Below are 18971 nucleotides of genomic sequence, written 5' to 3'. Positions count from 1 at the left end.
AGAAACTGTACGGATCGCTTGACTTCAGTACATAAGAAAACTTGGCAGAAAATGCCGAATGTCCCCGCGGCTTCTGTGACAATCTTGCCGCTCCTAATGTTTCTTCCTTGCGCTTATGTTCTTCCTTGCTCTTATGATGCTGCACCAATACACCTGGCACCGTCTCCTGTCAACGCCAGGAGAGTTCCACCCTTAGGCAGAGCAACTGGATTGGTGTTGGGGCTGCGGATGTTGAACCTCCAGGTGGTTCCAAGAATAGTCTCTTGAGCGTACAGCATGCCGTCGGAAGTTCCCCATACAATATCCCAGACGAGACCGGCGCCTAGAACGCTGAGTATACCCCATGATTTGTGGAGCTCCCATCTCATCGTGTCGAGATTGAACTTGATGACATTGGTGGAAAGAATGCCGGTGAAGAGGAGCGAGAACTGCACCGAGTAGAGGTAGTTTCCGCTTCCCGGTACAAACGCCCAGTCACCCACGCCAGACAAGATGCCCATGTTCGAGAGACCAGACGTGATGGTGCTGCCAAAAGTTGGAGATGCGGGATTGACGTCGATCTGGAAATACTTTCTACCTCCCTCGGAGACCCAGAAACGGCCAACGTCGTCGATGTCACCCAGAGTGATGCTCGTGCTGTCGATGCGATATGGGAGAACATCCCAGTTTCCGTTCTTTGCAACACGCATGAGCCACGAGCCAGGCTGGCCGCCAAGTAGACTACCGAGAAGGATGTCCAGGAGAGGGTCGGTGATGACGGCATATATGTAGTTGTCGAGCTTGTTGAAGCCGATGGCGTTGATGAACCCACCGTCCGTACCGATGTACCCAATCGAGCTTCTTGCTCCATTGGCGAAATTGACCATGACGAGTTGGCGACCGTCGAGGGCGTAACCCATCTTGTCGCAGTCGAAAGTGGGCATGAGCTTGACGGATGAGGTAGTGGATGTGGTGGATGTGGAACTCCTGCTTGTGGTTGTGGGTGGTGCTGTGGTTGAGATACTTGTGCTGCTGGTGCTTGATGAGCTGGAGCTCGTAGTCGAAGAGGGCCTGGTGGATGAACTGGAGGAGCTGCTTGACGAACTACTGCTAACTGAAGTGCTTGTGACGCTGCTCGAGGTTGAGATTGAGCTGCTAGTAGTCACAACGGAGCTGCTAGTAGTCGCAACGGAACTGCTAGAGGTGGAAGCAGCGGCGCTGCTAGACGAGCTTGTCGCGGCGCTAGAAGAGGTGCTTGCGATGGAACTGCTGGAAGTTGAAACAGGAGCAGAGCTACTAGATGTTGAAGCTGCGGCCGAACTACTGGTGGTGGCTGAGCTGGCGGACGATGTGCTCGCTTGCTCGCTTGTCGAGGCACTACTGGAAGTGGTGCTGGCCTGAGCTGAGCTTGTTGAGGCACTGCTCGTGCTGACATCCGCAGAGGAGCTGGTGGATGCTCCGGAGCTTTCACTAGAAGTAGTTGACGAGCTAGCGGAGGAAGATGCAGAATCTGAATGGCTGGAGGATCCGGGCCCTGAGTCGGCGCCGGATGATGAACTCCTGGAGATGTTCTCGACATCGATAAGAACACCAGATGTGCTCGAAGCATCTTCTGAGTGTGAGGATCCATGTGATGAGGTGTGAGATGTATGAGAATCATCACTTGAGGCTCCAGTATAGGACGTGACACTGCCTGAATGTCCATCGCTTGCGCCCGTCTCTGAAGACAGGCCTGCAGAAGAGGCACCAGCCTGAGGCGTGAGAGAAGTCTGATCCCCAGAGTGGCTGGTGACCGATGCTCCAATGTGGTGATCCCCAGTGGGAGTTTCAATGATGAGAGTACCATGTTCACCATCTGCAGTTGGGGGCTCATAGATGGTGTGCGAGGTTGAGCGAGTACCAGCCCTGAAGACGGTGACGTTGTGGCCTGGAGTATCCACCAGCGTCGTCTCACCAGCAGAGTTGGTAGCAAGCACGGCAGTAGGAGTCTCAATGATGACTGTTCCTGGCTGGCCTGAAGCTGGAGGGATGTAGATGGTGTGCGTAGTTGTCAAGGAACCATCCCTGATGATGGTGACATCGTCGTCTGAGGGTGTCCAAGTGGGTTCGCTGGGTGCATCCGTGATGCCAACAACTGGCAACTCGATAATAACAGTGCCGGGCTCATTCGACGCAGTTGGAGGGATATAGACCGTATGAGTGGTTGAGAGAGTACCTCCTCGGACAACAGTCACGTTGGCGATGCCAGAAGGAGAGTCAGTCGTGGTCTCAGTAGGTCCATCAGTGATGTGGACAGTGGGCGTCTCAATGATGACGGTTCCAGGCTCGTTGGAAGCTGTCGCCGGGATGAAGATTGTATGCGTCGTTGAGTGAGGGCCACCACGGATGATGGTCGAGTTTGCAATCTCGGGAGATATGGTCTCACCAGCTGAATTGGTGACAGGCACCGTTGGTGTCTCGATGATGACGGTTCCCGGTTCGTTGGATCCAGTAGCGGGCTCGAAAACGGTATGTGAAGTTGAGCGAGTTCCGGCTCTGTAGATGGTGACGTTTCCACTTCCATGATCTGGCGCAACTGTGGTGTGCCCGGCTGTGTGGCTATCTGTATAAGTGATGCTTCCAGATTCTGTCTCCCCCGGGCCTGCGGTTGGGGTCTCGATAATGACGGTGCCGGCTTCATCGGAGGCTGTAGGGGGCACGAAGATGGTTCTTGTAGTTGATTGAGTGCCAGCTCTGTAGATGGTAACGTTGCCACCGGCGGAAGACGGTGCGATCGTGGTTCCGTGGTGTGTACCGCCCGAAGAAGAATGAGGCTCTCCTTGCGGGGTGACGATGAAAACGGTTCCCGGATCGTTCGATTCACCAGGGACGTAGCTGGTATAACCAGCTGTGCCTGAGCCACCACTGAAGACGGTCACGGTAGGTCTATCAGAGGTAATGCCATCATCAACATCAGAGGTGTCAGTTTCGGGGCCTGAGGTAGGCGTGACGATGATAACAGTTCCGGGCTCGTCGTCTTCACCGGGGATGTAGGTCGTGTGAGCAACCGATCCGGGACCACCTGTAAAGATGGTGACGTTCGGGCTACCAGTCGCCCCATCATCGAGACCATCAGAAGTCTCAGCGTCGGGACCCGAAGTAGGAGTGACGATGTAGAGTGTTCCAGGCTCACCCGAGGCTCCTGTGACATATGTAGAATGGGTGGTAGAGCCTGGTCCTCCACTGAAGAGGGTGACAGTAGGGCTCTCATCATCACCTCCAGTGGGGGTAACAATGAAAACGGTTCCGGGTTCCCCTGAGTCGCCTGGTACGTATGTAGTGTGTCCAACTGTGCCTGGCCCGCCGCTGTACACCGTGACAGTAGGGCTGTCTGAAACACCCCCTGTAGGCGTGACGATGAATAGAGTGCCTGGCTCATCATCTTCACCTGGAACATAGGTCGTATGGCCCGCGGTACCGGGACCGCCGCTGTGGACAGTGACGGTGTGGCGACCCGAAGAGCTTGCAGCGGTAGGTGTGACAATAAAGAGAGTACCTGGCTCGTCGTCCTCACCAGGAACATAAATAGTATACGCAGCGGTTCCGGGTCCGCCACTATGGACTGTGACGGTATGGCGGCCCGAGGAGCTTGCAGTTGGCGTGACAATGAACAGAGTTCCTGGTTCATCGAACTCACCTGGAACGTAGGTTGTGTGCGCAACGGTGCCAGGCCCGCCACTGTGGACAGTAACAGTATGGCGTTCTGCTGAGGTTCCTGTTCCTGAATGGCTTCCAGTGGGGGTAACGATGTAAAGAGTTCCCGGTTCATCGTCTTCACCTGGCACGTACGTAGTGTATGCCTCAGAAGCAGGCCCGCCGCTATGGACAGTGACAGTTTGACGTCCTGAGGAGGCTCCAGTAGGCGTAACGATATACAAAGTGCCCGGTTCATCGTCTTCGCCAGGGACATAAGTGGTATAGACCACAGAGCCAGAGCCACCGCTCTGAAGAGTAACGGTTTGCCGTCCTGAAGAGCTTCCAGTGGGTGTGACGATATACAGAGTGCCGGGCTCGCCATCTTCACCTGGCACATATGTGGTCTGTGGCGTGGAAGCAGGCCCACCACTGTGGATAGTGACGGTATGACGTCCCGAAACGCTTGCCGTTGGCGTAACGATAAAGACGGTGCCGACCTCGCCGTCAATTCCAGGCACGTATGTGGTGTGGGCAGCTGTGCCAGGTCCACCACTGTAGACAGTAGCGGTTTGGCCGTCTGAATCGCCCCCGGTTGGAGTGACGATATAAAGAGTGCCGGGCTCACCAGAAGCGCCAGGGACATACGTGGTGTGCCCAACCGAGCCAGGTCCTCCACTGAAAACGGTGACAGTGGGACTGTCCTCGCCAGTGGTCTCGGCTTCAGGACCTGAAGTAGGCGTAACGATGTAAAGTGTGCCGGGCTCGCCGTCTTCGCCAGCAACATACGTACTGTGGGCAGTAGAGGCAGGGCCACCACTGTAGACAGTAACGGTAGGGGCTCCCACGGTAGGAGTCACGATGAAAAGAGTACCAGGCTCACCAGAGGCCCCTGGGACATACGTGGTGTGTGCAGTTGAAGCAGGGCCTCCGCTGAAGACGGTGACGGTGTGGTGGGTAGAGCCTGTGTTGTGACCAGAAGTCTCAGCTTCTGGGTCTGAAGTTGGCGTGATGATATAGAGGGTTCCTGGCTCATCATCTTCTCCAGGAACGTAGGTAGTATGCGCAGTTGAGCCTGGGCCTCCGCTGTATATAGTAACTGTGGGGCTGTCAGGAGCGCCGGTGGGAGTGACGATATACAAGGTTCCGGGCTCATCGTCTTCTCCTGGAACATACGTGGTATGCGCCGTTGATCCTGAGCCACCACTGTACACGGTAGCAGCAGGGCTTCGCGAAGAACCAGTAGGCGTAACGATATAGAGAGTTCCTGGCTCGTCGTCTTCGCCAGGAATGTACGTCGTGTGTGCAGTTGAACCTGAACCACCGCTATACACGGTAGCGGCAGGGACTTGTGATGCGCCAGTGGGTGTGACAATATACAAGGTTCCCGGCTCACCATCCTCTCCTGGGACATATGTGGTGTGTGCAGTTGATCCCGATCCGCCACTGTAGATCGTAGCGGCGGGGCTTCGAGAAGCACCAGTTGGTGTGACGATGTAGAGGGTGCCTGGCTCGTCGTCCTCTCCCGGCACATATGTGGTATGGGCGGTAGAGCCTGGCCCGCCGCTGTACACGGTAGCCGTTGCCCTGCCCGCGCCTGTGGTAGGTGTGACAATGAAGACTGTTCCAGGTTCACCATCTTCTCCCGCGACGTAGGTGATATGGGCAGTTGAGCCCGGTCCGCCGGTGTAGAGTGTGGCAGTAGCACGACCCGGGCCTGAAGTGGGAGTAACGATGTAGAGAGTTCCTGGTTCATCATCCTCGCCTGGCACGTAGGTTGTTTGTGCAACTGAGCCGGGACCACCGTTGTAAATGGTAGCGGCGGGGCTTCTGGTAGGTGTGACGATAAAGACGGTTCCAGGTTCACCTGACTCGCCGGGGACGTAGGTTGTGTGGGCAACCGAACCTGGGCCGCCACTGAAGACAGTGACAGTTGGCTGACTGTCGTCGTCGGCGTCGGAGCTTTGAGATCGAGGGTTGGATGCAGGCGTGACAATGACCACCTTGCCGGGCTCGCCCGATGTCGGTGGGATGTATGTCGTGTGTGCAGTGGAACCAGGTCCCTCGGTGAAGATGGTGATGTTGTGGGCTACTGTGTGTGTCGCTGATGTCGAGTCGTCGACATCCTCAGAAGCCTCGGGACCCGAGGTTGGGGTGACGATGTAAAGGGTTCCGGGCTCACCATCTTCACCTGGAACATAGCTAGTGTGCGCTGAAGAGCCAGGGCCACCACTGTGGACAGTAACGGTGTGTCTTCCAGTATGGCTACCCGTCTCAGTGTCATGATGAGAAGTGTGAGAGCCGGATGTGGGTGTCACGATGATGAGAGTTCCGGGCTCACCAGACTCGGCTGGAGGGACGTAGGTCGAGTGAGCAGATGACCCAGAGCCACCAGTATAAATAGTAACGGTCTGATCTCCAGTGTGGTGTCCAGTGTGAGTTCCAGTGTGGGTTCCAGTCACTTCGTCATCATCATCTTCAACACCAGCAGTGGCGCCGGAGGTGGGGGTAACGATGATGAGAGTGCCTGGCTCGCCTGATGCTTCTGGAGAGAGGTAAGTCGAGTGCGAAGTTGACCCGGGACCTCCACTGTAGATAGTAACCGTTTCACCGGCTCCATGATACCCAGTAGTGTAACTGTGAGAGCCGGTAGTCGGTGTAACGATATAAAGAGTTCCAGGCTCCCCAGAGACCCCCGAAACATACGTGCTGTGAGCTGTTGAGCCAGGTCCACCGCTGTAAATAGTGACGGTCGGGCTTCCAGAATCATCATCATCCGTTGCAGAGGGGCCAGATGTGGGTGTGACAATGAAAAGGGTTCCGGGCTCATTGTTTTCGCCAGGGACGTAGGTGGTGTGCCCAACAGTGCCCGGCCCACCACTGAAGACAGTGACAGTGGGACTTCCGGAGCCATCGTCGTCGTCCGTCTCAGAGGCGCCGGAAGTCGGAGTGACGATGAACAGAGTCCCGGGTTGACCAGAGATGCCTGGGACATAGGTAGTGTATCCAGATGAGCCTGAACCCCCGCTAACCACGGTGACGGTTTCGGAATCGTCGTTATCTGTAGTAGAGGGATCAGATGTAGGGGTAACGATGAAGAGTGTTCCGGGTTGCCCTGAAATACCGGCCACATATGTAGTGTGCCCGACTGAGCCTGGCCCGCCACTGAAGACGGTGACTGTAGGACTTCCTGAGCCATCGTCGTCGTCCGTCTCAGAGGCGCCGGGCGTCGGAGTGACGATGAATAGAGTCCCGGGCTGACCTGAGATTCCTGGGACATAAGTAGTGTGTCCAGATACACCCGGGCCTCCGTTAACGACGGTGACGGTTTCGGAATCATCGTCTTCTGTAGCAGAGGGATCAGATGTAGGGGTAACAATGAAAATGGTTCCGGGTTGTCCTGAAACGCCAGCCACATAGGTGGTATGTCCGACTGAGCCTGGCCCACCACTGAAAACGGTGACCGTAGGGCTTCCTGAGTCATCATCATCTGTCTCGGAGGCTCCAGAAGTGGGCGTGACGATGTATAGAGTTCCTGGCTCACCATCTTTGCCTGCGACATAAGTTGTGTGTGCGGTTGAGCCTGGTCCTCCACTATAGACCGTAACGGTGGGAGTTCCGACGTTGTCGTCGTCTGTTGCAGATGCTCCGCCCATAGGGGTGACGATAACGAGGGTTCCTGGCTCGCCTGAAGCTGCTGGAGGCAGATAAGTCGTGTGACCCGTGGAGCCTGGGCCTCCAGTGTAGACGGTGACCGTAGGGCTGCCAGCGTCCTCGTCATCCGTGGCAGAGGCTCCAGAAGTAGGAGTTACCACATAAAGGGTTCCTGGTTGGCCAGAAACACCAGCAACATACGTGGAATGCGCAGTTGAACCTGGACCTCCGCTGTACACGGTAACGGTAGGAGACCCTGAGTCATCGTCATCTGTGGCTGACGGACCAGAGGTAGGAGTGATGATATAGAGGGTGCCTGGCTCATCGTCTTCACCTGGAACGTAGGTGCTGTGCGCTGTCGAGCCGGGTCCGCCGCTATAAATAGTAACCGTAGGAACATCCGAGTCCTCATCATCTGTGGCAGATGCGCCCGTGGGCGTGACGATGTATAATGTTCCGGGCTGGTTGGAAATGCCTGGCACGTAGGTGCTGTGAGCGGTTGCACCGGATCCTCCACTGAAGACCGTGACAGTTGGAGTATCATCGTCGTCATCCGTCGCAGCGGGCCCGGAAGTCGGTGTAATGATGTAGAGTGTGCCCGGCTCGTCGTCCTCACCAGGAACATACGTCGTGTGCGCTGTAGATCCAGGTCCTCCACTGTACACGGTGACTGTGGGAGTTTCTGAGTCTTCGTCATTGGTCGCAGATGCATCTGTAGGCGTTATAATGATGAGAGTGCCTGCCTGACCGGACTCGGCTGGTGCGAGGTAAGTGCTATGCCTGGTAGAACCAGGGCCTCCGCTGAAGATGGTGACAGTTGGAGCCTCATCATCATCATCGGTTGGGGAAGCTCCAGAAGTTGGCGTAACGATATAGAGGGTTCCCGGTTCGCCTGACAGACCTGGCACGTACGTAGTATGTCCAGTAGACCCTGGGCCTCCACTGAAGATAGTGACGGTAGGAGCTCCGGAGTCATCATCAGTCTCGGCAGCAGCGGAGGTAGGCGTGATGATATACAGGGTGCCTGGCTCCCCATCTTCGCCTGGAACATAGGTCGAGTGTGCTGTTGAACCAGGGCCGCCGCTGTAAACGGTGACAGTTGGGCTTCCTGAATTGCCCTCGGTAGCAGACGCGCTACCAGTGGGGGTGATGATGACCAGAGTTCCTGGTTCTCCAGGAGCAGTCGGGGGGATATAGTTAGTATACCTGGTTGAATCAGACCCACCAGCAAAGATAGTAACATTACCAGCTCCCGTTGGGCTGACCTCGCCTGCATCGTCGGTCTCGGTAACACCAGAAGTAGGCGTGACGATATAGAGAGTGCCAGGCTGCCCTGAAACCCCAGAGATGAAGGTCGAGTGCGCAGTTGCGCCAGGTCCACCGCTATAGACAGTAACAGTAGGGCCATCAGTCTCATTGGCGTCGTCAATATCTGTGCCAGTGACACCAGCGGTAGGTGTGACTATGTAAAGAGTGCCAGGCTCGCCCGAAACGCCAGATACGTAAGTAGAGTGCGCCATGGAGCCAGGGCCACCGCTGTAGATGGTCACGGTAGGCCTGCCAGTCTGAGTTTCGGGATCTTCATCATCGTCTCCAGTCGCGCCAGCAGTGGGTGTAACGATGTAAAGAGTACCAGGTTGGCCTGAGACTCCTGCAACATAGGTAGTGTGTCCCGTCGACCCGGGTCCACCGCTGAAGATAGTGACAGTAGGCTGGTCATCAGAGTCAGTCTCGGAATCGCCAGTTGGCGTGACGATATAGAGCGTTCCCGGTTCATCGTCGACACCGGGAACATAGGTGGTGTAGCCACTTGAGCCTGAACCACCGCTGTAGACGGTGACTGTAGGGGCGCCATCATCTCCATCATCAGTCTCTGCCTCAGGACCAGAGGTGGGCGTGACGATGTAAAGAGTTCCTGGTTCCCCTGAAACGCCCGGCACATACGTGGTGTGGCCAGTTGCTCCAGGGCCACCACTGTGTACAGTGACAGTATGGGCTCCGGTATGGCTGCTACCAGAGTGGGCATGGGTGCCAGCAGTCGGCGTGACAATGTAAAGTGTTCCGGGCTCGCCAGATTCAGCCGCAGGGACATAAGTAGTATAGCCACTCGAGCCTGCGCCGCCGCTGTAGATGGTGACAGTCGGGCTGTCGTCTCCATCCCCGGTCTCAGCTTCAGGGTCAGATGTTGGAGTAACGATGTAAAGAGTTCCTGGCTCGCCCGAGACACCGGGCACATGAGTGGTATGACCTGTTGATCCGGGGCCGCCACTGCGTATGGTGACGGTTTCGCCTGAACCGGCAGTCGGCGTAACGATATAGAGCGTTCCAGCTTCCCCAGACTCGGCTGCAGGGACGTAAGTGGTATAACCGCTCGAGCCAGTACCTCCACTATACACAGTGACAGTAGGGTTATTGCCTCCGTCCTCGGTCTCAGCTTCAGGACCAGAAGTCGGGGTGACGATGTAAAGAGTGCCCGGTTCGCCCGATACGCCGGGAACAAAGGTAATGTGGCCACTGGAACCAGGGCCACCGCTGTACACAGTGACGGTTGGTTCATCATCTGCATCGTCAGTCTCGGCTTCTGGGCCAGATGTGGGAGTGACGATGTAGAGAGTTCCGTCTTCATCTGTGCCAGTTGGGGCAACATAGGTCGTGCGAGTAGTTGAACCAGAACCACCACTGTAAATAGTGACAGTAGGTCGATCAGTGTGGCTATCAGTATGCCCGGATGTGTGACTGAGAGAGCCACCAGTAGGAGTGACGATGTAGAGGGTTCCAGCTTCACCCGAAGCACCGCGGACATAGGTGCTGTGAGCCGTTGAGCCAGGGCCACCGCTGTACACTGTCACAGTTAGGGTGTCATCTCCATCCCCAGTCTCGGCTTCAGGGCCCGAAGTTGGCGTGATGATATAGAGAGTACCGGCCTCGCCCGAGGCTGCGGGGGGGACGTAGGTGGTATAGCCTGTCACGCCTGGACCTCCACTGTAGACGGTCACAGTAGGGCTACCGGCCCCATCGTCGGTCTCAGTGGCATCGCCAGCTGGACGCACAATGATAACTGTGCCTGCTTCGTTGGAGGCAGTAGCTGGCAGGAAAGTCGTGTGACCGACAGATCCAGTGCCAGTGCTGTAGACGGTAACATTGGGCCTGATGCTGAAAGAGTTGCTTCCAGTCTCGCCGTCTTCAGGAGAGCCGTCGGTTCCAGTGGCTTCTAAATTACCATCATCATCTGTGGCTATAGCGCCATCATCATCGTCACCAGGGTCTGCAGTCGGGGTGACAATGACAACTGTGCCCTGCTCATCCGAATTGGCCGGGGGATAGTAGGTTGTATATGCAACAGAGCCTGGGCCGCCGCTGATGATGGTAACGTGGTGCCTTGTGCTCACAGACCCGGTGATATCCCCATCAGTCTCATCGTCGGGGTCTGAAGTAGGCGTCACGATAATAACAGTGCCGGCCTCATCAGTTCCAGTGGCGGGGATAAAGGACGTATAAGTGACCGACCCAGATCCACCACTGTAGATGGTAACGTTAGGCTTCGCACCGTCCGAGGCAGAAGCACCGCCGCTGGCCAGAGGGCCCATGGTTGGCGTCTCAATGATAACGGTTCCTGGCTCAGTAGATGTGGGCGGGATGTAGATAGTGTGGAAGGCGAGGCGAGCACCAGGTCTGTAAATGGTGACGTTGCCACCGTTTGTCGCTGGGATGGTTGTAGCGCCATGATGAGCTCCGGTAGCTGCGGCTCCAGAAGTGAAGCTTGTGATGCCTGAACTAGCATCATCTTCATCTTCATCTTCGTCATCAAAGCCAGCTCCAGAAGTAGTTGCTGTTGACCCAGAGTCTTCGGTTTCGCTTGCAGATCCGTCATCGTCTCCAGTGCCAGTCCCTCCAGCATCTGCGTCGTCGGTAGTGGACCCGTCAGAGCCTACATCATCCTGAGTTGCGGAGGCGGTATCATCATCATCATCACCACCATCAGCACTAGTTAAGAATCCACTGGGCACTGGAACTTGGGGCGTAATGAAAGCAGTCTCATCATCAGTCACAGACCCAGCACCAGAGTCGTCTGTCTCGGTTTGGGCAGCTCCTGAATTGTCGTCATCACCATCTTCTGAGGGGACGCCAGTAGGAACTGGGACCTCGGGTGTGAGGAAAGCAGTGTCGTCGTCGGTTGCAGTTTCAGAACTGTCGTCATCTCCAGAGTTGTCATCGCCATCTCCATCGCCGACACCAGCTACACCTGTGCCGGAAGCATGGGAAGCACCTGAACTGCTCGAATGAGAGGCTCCATGCGAGTCTCCCGAAGCTCCTGTGGCAGTTCCGTGAGCCGAGTGGGCAGAGCCTGAACCTGTGTGAGAAGCTTGGTTTCCAGATCCACCGTCATCATCACCACCATCTTCGTCGCCGTCGCCGTCACCGTCGCCACCAGTACCAACACCAGTCGCAGAAGCGCTAGCACCTGATGCGTGTGTTCCAGAGGCGTTATTGACGTGAGCCGAAACGGTGTGAGATGTACTATGGGCAGAGCCATGGGCGCCAGTTCCTGAAGTATGAGCAGTATCAGAACTACCTGAATCGGGGTCATTGTTCTCTTCTTCCTCGTCATCATCTCCAGACTGTTGGCCTTGGCCGCTGGAGGGAGACGCTGAGTTGCCACCAGTGTGGGTGCCATGGCCGGCCGATGCGCTGTGAGCTGATCCACCAGCACCTTGAGGAGCACCAGTAGCATTGGCTCCATCAACAGAACCTGACTGATGGCCAGAACCAGTATGCCAAGATCCAGAAGAGTGGTGAGCTGAGCTTGAGTGTCCTGATGCGCCAGTGGAAGAGGCGTTGGAGCCATTCCCTCCTTGCTGGACTCCATCGTCATCGCCCGAATCATCATCAGGGCCGGAGCCACCAGATGGAGAGGCCTGACTGCCACCATGTGCTGTGTTTGAAGAGCCATGGGCAGAACCAGAGTGGTGAGCCGAGTTTGAACTACCTGTTGCTGAAGCGCCACCTGCGGATCCCGAGCTCACGGCACCTCCAGCCACTACGCCCGAGACAGTAGAACTGTGCGAGCCATGCGAGCTGGAGTGAGAGCTGGTAGCTCGACCACCAGCCGATCCAGCGGTGTTCGAAGCATTGGATCCACCTCCTGAGCCAGAGTCATCATCGCCACCTGAACCGTTGTTCTGGTTAGGCGTACCTGTACCAGAAGATCCAGCCCCGGATCTGGATGCCTGAACTCCACCACTTCCTTGGCCTGAAGCAGTAGCTGCAGAACCACTTGCAAATCTCGTGTTGGCTGGAAGTGAAGACGAGAAGCCAGATCCATTAGCAGCTCCTCCATTGCTGGCGGAGGCGGAATTGGAACCACTGGCTCCGCTGTTGCCGTTAGATGCTGCAGTGTTGGGTGAAAATCCAGAGCTAGAAGCAGCTCGAGAACCAGAACTGGATGCAGCACCATTGTTGGCCGAGTTTCCAGCAGAGTTGGAGGCTTGGCTGTTTCCTCCGGCGGATGACTGACTGATACTGGATCCAGCTCTCGAGTTAGTTGAAGCCGATCCGCCTGAAACGGTGGTTACAGCTGAAGGAATGATCTGCTCCACAGGTGTCAAGGTGGCCGAAGGAGCCTGCCCGTTGCCGGGAGTAGACTCTTCACCACCACCAGAGTCTCCGCTAGAACCGGATCCGCCGTTAGAACCTTGAGAAGGTCTTGGGGTTCTAGTGACAGAGGCAGCTGCATGAGATCTAGAGGAATGACTGGAAGCTGAGCCGTGATGCGATGATGAGGCGCCTCCACGAACTGACGCAGAACGATGACTGGATGTACCAGCTCCGTCGTCCGAGTTGCTGATTGTCTCGACGATGACCGAAGTGCGTGTGATAACTTGACCACCCGACGTGACTGTGTAGCGGGTAGTTGTGGTCTGGAGATGAGGCTGGGGTCGTGTAGTGCCGCCATTAGGGGCACGAGTCGAGCTCCTGGATGCTGAAGAGCCGGCCACAGAGCCGGCCCCAGAGCCATTACCTCCAGAAGATCCGTTTCCGTCTCCGTCGCCCCCAGGGTTTCCTCCAGAACTACCGTTGCCACCAGAATTGTTGTTGTTGCCTCCAGATCCGTTGCTTCCAGAGTTGTTACCACCGGAGTTGTTGTTGCCAGAATTGTTGCCTGACCCGTTGTTTGAGGGGACTCGAGTTGTAGGGGCAGCACCTCCAGAGCTATTATCGTCATCGGGGTTGAGTTTGCCACCAGGGCTTGGAGATGCAGATACCGAGCGCGATGCATTACCAGACCCGGATCCGGATCCGTTACCTCCGGAGGACCCAGAGCCAGAGCCACCATTGTTGTTGGTGCCTCCGGACTGGTTGCCGTTGCCTCCAGATGAACCGCCACCGTTACCGTTAGACCCTGAGCCTGAGTTGCTGCCACCAGAGGAGCCATTTCCGTTTCCTCCGTTGCCAGGAGATCCGTTGTTTCCAGATCCCGAGCCGTTACCATTGTTTGACCCCGATCCGTTCCCTCCAGAGTTGTCGCTGCCTCCAGAAGAGCCATTGTTTCCAGAACCAGATCCATTTCCACCTTGGGAGCCGCCATTGCCGCCGGAAGATCCGTTCCCGTTGTTAGACCCGGATCCGCTACCTCCGGAGTTGTTACCGTTCCCTCCAGATGAGCCGTTATTTCCGGATCCCGATCCACTACCTCCTGATGAACCACCGTTACCGTTGCCATTGTTTGATCCAGACCCGCTGCCGCCAGAAGAGCCATTGTTTCCTGACCCTGATCCAGAACCCCCCGAAGAGGTGTTGCCGTTACCTCCGGAGGACCCGTTGTTGCCGGATCCAGATCCACTTCCACCAGAGGCGCTGTTGTCACCCCCAGAGGAACCGTTTCCGTTTCCGTTTCCGCCAGATCCAGACCCTGATGAGCCCGATCCAGATCCACCTTGCGAGCCACTGCCGCTGTTGTTGGATCCAGATCCACTGCCCCCTGAGGAACCCGAACCGGAGTTGCCTCCGCCCTGAGGAGTTCCTGATTGGCTACCCCCGGAGGAACCATTGCTACCAGAACCAGACCCATTGTTTCCGGATGAGCCTGAACCAGACCCATTGCCTTTGTCATTAGATCCAGGTCCGTTTCCACCTGAAGATCCATTTCCTCCAGAGGAGCCGTTGCCAGGTCCACTGCCACCGGAAGAGCCGCCATTGTTTCCACTAGAGCCACTTCCGTTGTTGTTGGACCCCGAACCGTTGCCTCCAGAGTTGTTGTTACCTGATCCAGAGCCAGAGCCACTACCATCTGAAGATCCAGATCCAGATCCAGATCCATTGCCACCGGAAGAATTGTTACCTCCTGATGACCCGGACCCAGACCCGTTGTTTCCGGGGCCACTGCCTCCGTTATTGCTGCCGGACCCTCCAGATCCTGAGCCAGAGTTGGTTTCTTCAGGCCCACCGGGCTTGTGTTTTCCATCTGGCCCATCGTAACCATGTGTCGAGGAAGGCTTGTTGCCACCTGAGCCAGATCCGTTGCCCCCAGAGTTGGAGTTGCCTCCTTGTCCGGAGCCAGAGTTGTTATTGCCTGAGCCAGAACCGGAGTTATTATCTCCTGATCCCGATCCACTACCAGGGTTTCCTGACCCGCTCGTGTTTCCATTGGTGCCGTCTCCAGAGTCATCGTCGTTGGATCCTGAGCCGGAGCCACCACCACCAGAGCCGTTGCCACCATTGTTGGAGCCAGATCCACTACCTCCAGAGTTGCTATTTCCAGAAGACTGGCCATCAGAGTTGTCTTGACCAGAGCCACCATTGTTGTTGTTGTTGTTGTTGTTGTTGTTGTTGTTGCTCCCTGAACCAGACCCTCCGGAACCACTGCCATTGTTTGAGTTGGAGCCAGCCCCAGACCCTGAACCGGAACCAGAGTCATTGCCATCTCCAGAACTGCCTCCAGAGCTGCCCCTTGAAGAGCCATCTCCAGAGTCATTATTCTCAACTTCGCCAGTGGAGGAAGAATCAGAGCCGCCTGAGTTATTCGAGGAGCCTCCGTCATTGCCTGAACCCCCAGACTGGTTGCCGCTGCCGGACTGACCGTTTCCAGAGTTGGAGCCACCAGAAGAGTTTCCAGATCCAGAAGATCCGTTGTTTCCGGAGCCGTTGTTAGACCCTGAATTTCCGTTTCCAGAGTTGTTTTGACCATTGTCGCCTCCAGAACCTCCGTTTCCTCCGGATCCCTGGCTACCTCCATCACTGGAGCTACCATCTCCAGATCCGCTTCCTGCAGAGTTATTATTTGAAGAGCCACCCCTCTGGCCATCGGAGTCGTCATGGTTTCCATTGTGCTTGCCGTGGCCATCGCGGAAGTTGGGATCGTCGGGATCATTGCTTCCAGAGCCGCTGCCTCCTTGGGCATCTCCTCCTGAGTTTCCATCACTTCCAGTTGAGTTGTTGTCTCCTGAATCATTGCCTTGGCCTTGTCGACCAGAGCCATTGCCAGAGTTCGACCCGGAACCTGAGCCAGAGCCGGAAGATCCGTCGCCATTGTCGCCGTCTGAGCCATCAGCGCCTGCGTTGGCACCAGGAGAGTTTGAATCGCCAGACTGATCATCTGAATCTTCCTCACCGTCATACTCTATTCTCCCATACTCTGAATCTTCATCATCAGAGTCTCCATTGGCGGAGTCAGACTGCTGGGCATCTCCAGACAAGCTTTCCACGGCGTTGTCTTGACCGTCTTGCCCAGTGGCAGAATCGCCTGAGCGTCCTGGCCTGAGAATGAGAACGGTTCCTGGGTTGCCGTTTTCGGGAGGAATCGTGACCGTTTGTCGTGGTCCGTTATCGTCGTTGCTGTCGCCTCCAGCTGCAGCATTGCCGTTTCCGTCATCACCAGAGTTGTCACCCGATCCGTTACCAGACCCACCGCCTGAACCACCATCACCAAGGTCGAGGTCCGTGACAACTCGGGTGATGGTAGTATAAGATACTGATCCATCAGAATCTGAGCCTCCTGGTGGAGCCGTGGCACCTGGTGGTAGAGTAGCCTTTGGTCCTCCCTGATCGGCGTTGTTAACTCCAGGGGGTGTTTGAATCAAAACAGTGCCGAGCTTGGTGCCAGTCGGAGGAATAGTAATTCTAATAGGAGCTGTGGGTGTGACGTCTCCCTCAGCTGGTTCGATAATAGTGACATAACCAGTCGCGTCTTCAGGTTGTAGAGTGATTGTCTGGGCCTCGATGCGTCCCAGAGCTTGGAGAGAAGCCAAAGCTGGTGTTTGAATAAGAACCGTACCGGGATTTTTGCCGCTCGGTTCGATAGTCACGCGGATGACTGTTGAAATTGTTTCATGCGCCTCGATGACGGTGACATAACCACCGATCTTAGCAGGCTCGAGTGTGAGAGGTTCGAGCTTGCCTCTAGTGAGTGTGTTGGAAGGAACGTGGATAATGACTGAACCACGTTGTCCTCCGCTGGGCGAGAGAGTAATCCATTCAATGGATGAGAGTTCTGCGTTAGCAAGTGGCTGGAGAACTGTGACATATCCAGATGTGCCGTGAGGTTCGAGAGTAAGTGGTTGAAGGGTTTCGTAAGTGCCATCGCCTGGGGTTTCGATAATGACCTCTCCAGGGTTACCATCCGTTGGTGGAATGACCCTTGTGATGGCTGAAGTAATCGGAACTGATCCCTTATGTGGGCGAAGTGTAATCACGTAAGAACCCCCATCTGATGCTGAAATGATTGTGTTCTCTGGTGATGAAGTACCGCCCGGCTCCTGAACGATGACAATACCTGGTTCATCCCCCTGCGGAGGAACGGTTTGTAGAGTCTTGACTGAGCCCTTGTATGATCGTGTGACGGTGATGTAGTCGGGAATATCGGCAAGGACTGGATAGACGGATACGTACGTATAACAAACACCTGAATACCCATTGTTAATACCAAGAACTAACCTATCATCTTGAACACCAAGGAAAGCGCGGGATGTCCCCGCGAGAGTCGCGAAGAGGAGGTGCCGTAGCACCGTCGTCAAAGAGGACCGCATTGTTGCTGCGGCGCATGCACAACGTGCACACAAAAAGGAGAGATAGAATATTAGACGCGCAAAAATGTAGTCAAGGAACGATTTGAGGCTTCAGGAACGAAGGAGGTATCACCAAAGAATTATAAAGCCTGTCGATCCTTTCTCGACTCGCCTCATATCCGGACTCGGGCACCTCAAGGCCCGCAGCGTCGAGGCCTGGGGAGGAAAGCTGTTCTCGACGATGAACAGTATGCGGAAACTGCACCCCAAGCTACAAAGCCATTGTGCACAAAAAGCACCTGGATTTGGGTTGCTAAGGTGGAAGCCATCATGCCAAAGCGGACGTACCCGCTGTGGATCGATGCTGTTTCCTCTCTGTAAGTGTTGTTTCCACGTTCCTGCTTGGAATGAGACAAGTTAAACCCCAAAGCGTTTGGCACAAGGTTGGGGAGAGGCGGCCCGGCTGGCCTAGACTGAGGCGCTGGAATGTGGGAGCGCGGGAGAGCTGCCCGTTGACGCGACGACTTGTGCCTGGTTGTTATGAATCTACGGGCAGCAAATGAAAGAGTATAGAGTAACGGGATCTGGATCAGACAGCACGAGGCTATGTCGCGGCATGCGTGTGTGACAGGGCAACTCGGCGGCACGCACGCTTCGGATAGCGAGCTGCAAGGCCCCGTGGGTGCTTCTGCATAGACGTTAGCAGTGATGTAGTTATGCAGATGATGTGCACAATGTGGCGAGGGCTTGACGGACATGGCAATTATGTATAGCCACTACAAGCCAAGTTTCTGGGGAGCAGCAGATCCTCCAATGGCGGAAATACAGCTTTGGATGCGGAAACAAGTAGACGTCACAGGGGCCTGGACATATTTCTCCAACTATTTCCTTGGATACCGGGAATATTAACAGCCATGGAAGCCCAGTCGAGTCCACCAGCATGATCTGTCACTCCGGGCCAGCGGACAAGTCTCACTTGTTGTCTCGGCCTGGCCATCATGAGTCCCTGAAGCACATAAAAGCACCAGATAGTCTGACGTTACACTAACGAGGATAGCCCACTCTGAACACCAACTCCTTCGTCTACGGATAACATCGCCTAGTAGAAGCTTATCCCACCTGGCAGGCGTTGCACTACTGGGTTAATACTGGGTTAATGTAGATCATATATCCTCCCGGGCTTGTGATTGGCGCGGACCAGCTCCGTTCGGAGAATACTTGATACTTTGGCAAGACATTCCGGTGTGGGATATCACACGGTCAGGTCCACTGCCTCACTAGATCAGGACCCTGCTCGATGTAATCTGGGGTTACACATGGCAAGCCCCAAGCTCCACTATGGTCCCCGACGAAGATCTGTATGGTCGGGGAGTCAGAAGACTTTGTGGTTGACTGCATTTGTACGCTGGTTACGGCTTTGGCCGATGAAGAGTAAGAGATCGAGACCTTGACGTTGGTGGAGCTGGAGATCCGGCTATCGTATGGAAATATAGGATGATCAATATAAGCGTGGCATGATGAGTTGTATACGTTTGAATGACGTCTTTGTGAAACTATCGACGGAGTGAGGTAGTCATACTTTACCTCGTGGCAACAGCGCATGATCTGACCCCCTGAACTACGATGATCTCTGTGGCGACCAAAAACGGTCAAGATCACTCATGA

At 55.6% G+C, this 18971-nt stretch overlaps 1 protein-coding gene across 1 annotated transcript; it reads right to left on the bottom strand.

Annotated features, from left to right (window-relative positions):
• Positions 1-131: 131 nt before the first annotated feature.
• NCS54_01083900 (Hypothetical protein) lies at positions 132-17327 on the bottom strand (the record flags this gene model as incomplete). The annotated part of the gene is made up of 2 exons (XM_053156132.1): positions 132-12972; positions 13105-17327. The coding sequence occupies 2 exons, from the start codon at positions 17325-17327 to the stop codon at positions 132-134; spliced, it is 17064 nt and encodes a 5687-aa protein (XP_053012107.1).
• Positions 17328-18971: the final 1644 nt, after the last annotated feature.

The sequence above is a fragment of the Fusarium falciforme genome, chromosome 8 (genome assembly GCF_026873545.1).
Source record: "Fusarium falciforme chromosome 8, complete sequence".
In the NCBI taxonomy this organism is placed as follows: Eukaryota; Fungi; Ascomycota; class Sordariomycetes; order Hypocreales; family Nectriaceae; genus Fusarium; species Fusarium falciforme.
The sequence above is the reverse complement of the archived record's forward strand: the minus strand, read 5'-3'. Positions and strand labels throughout refer to the sequence as shown.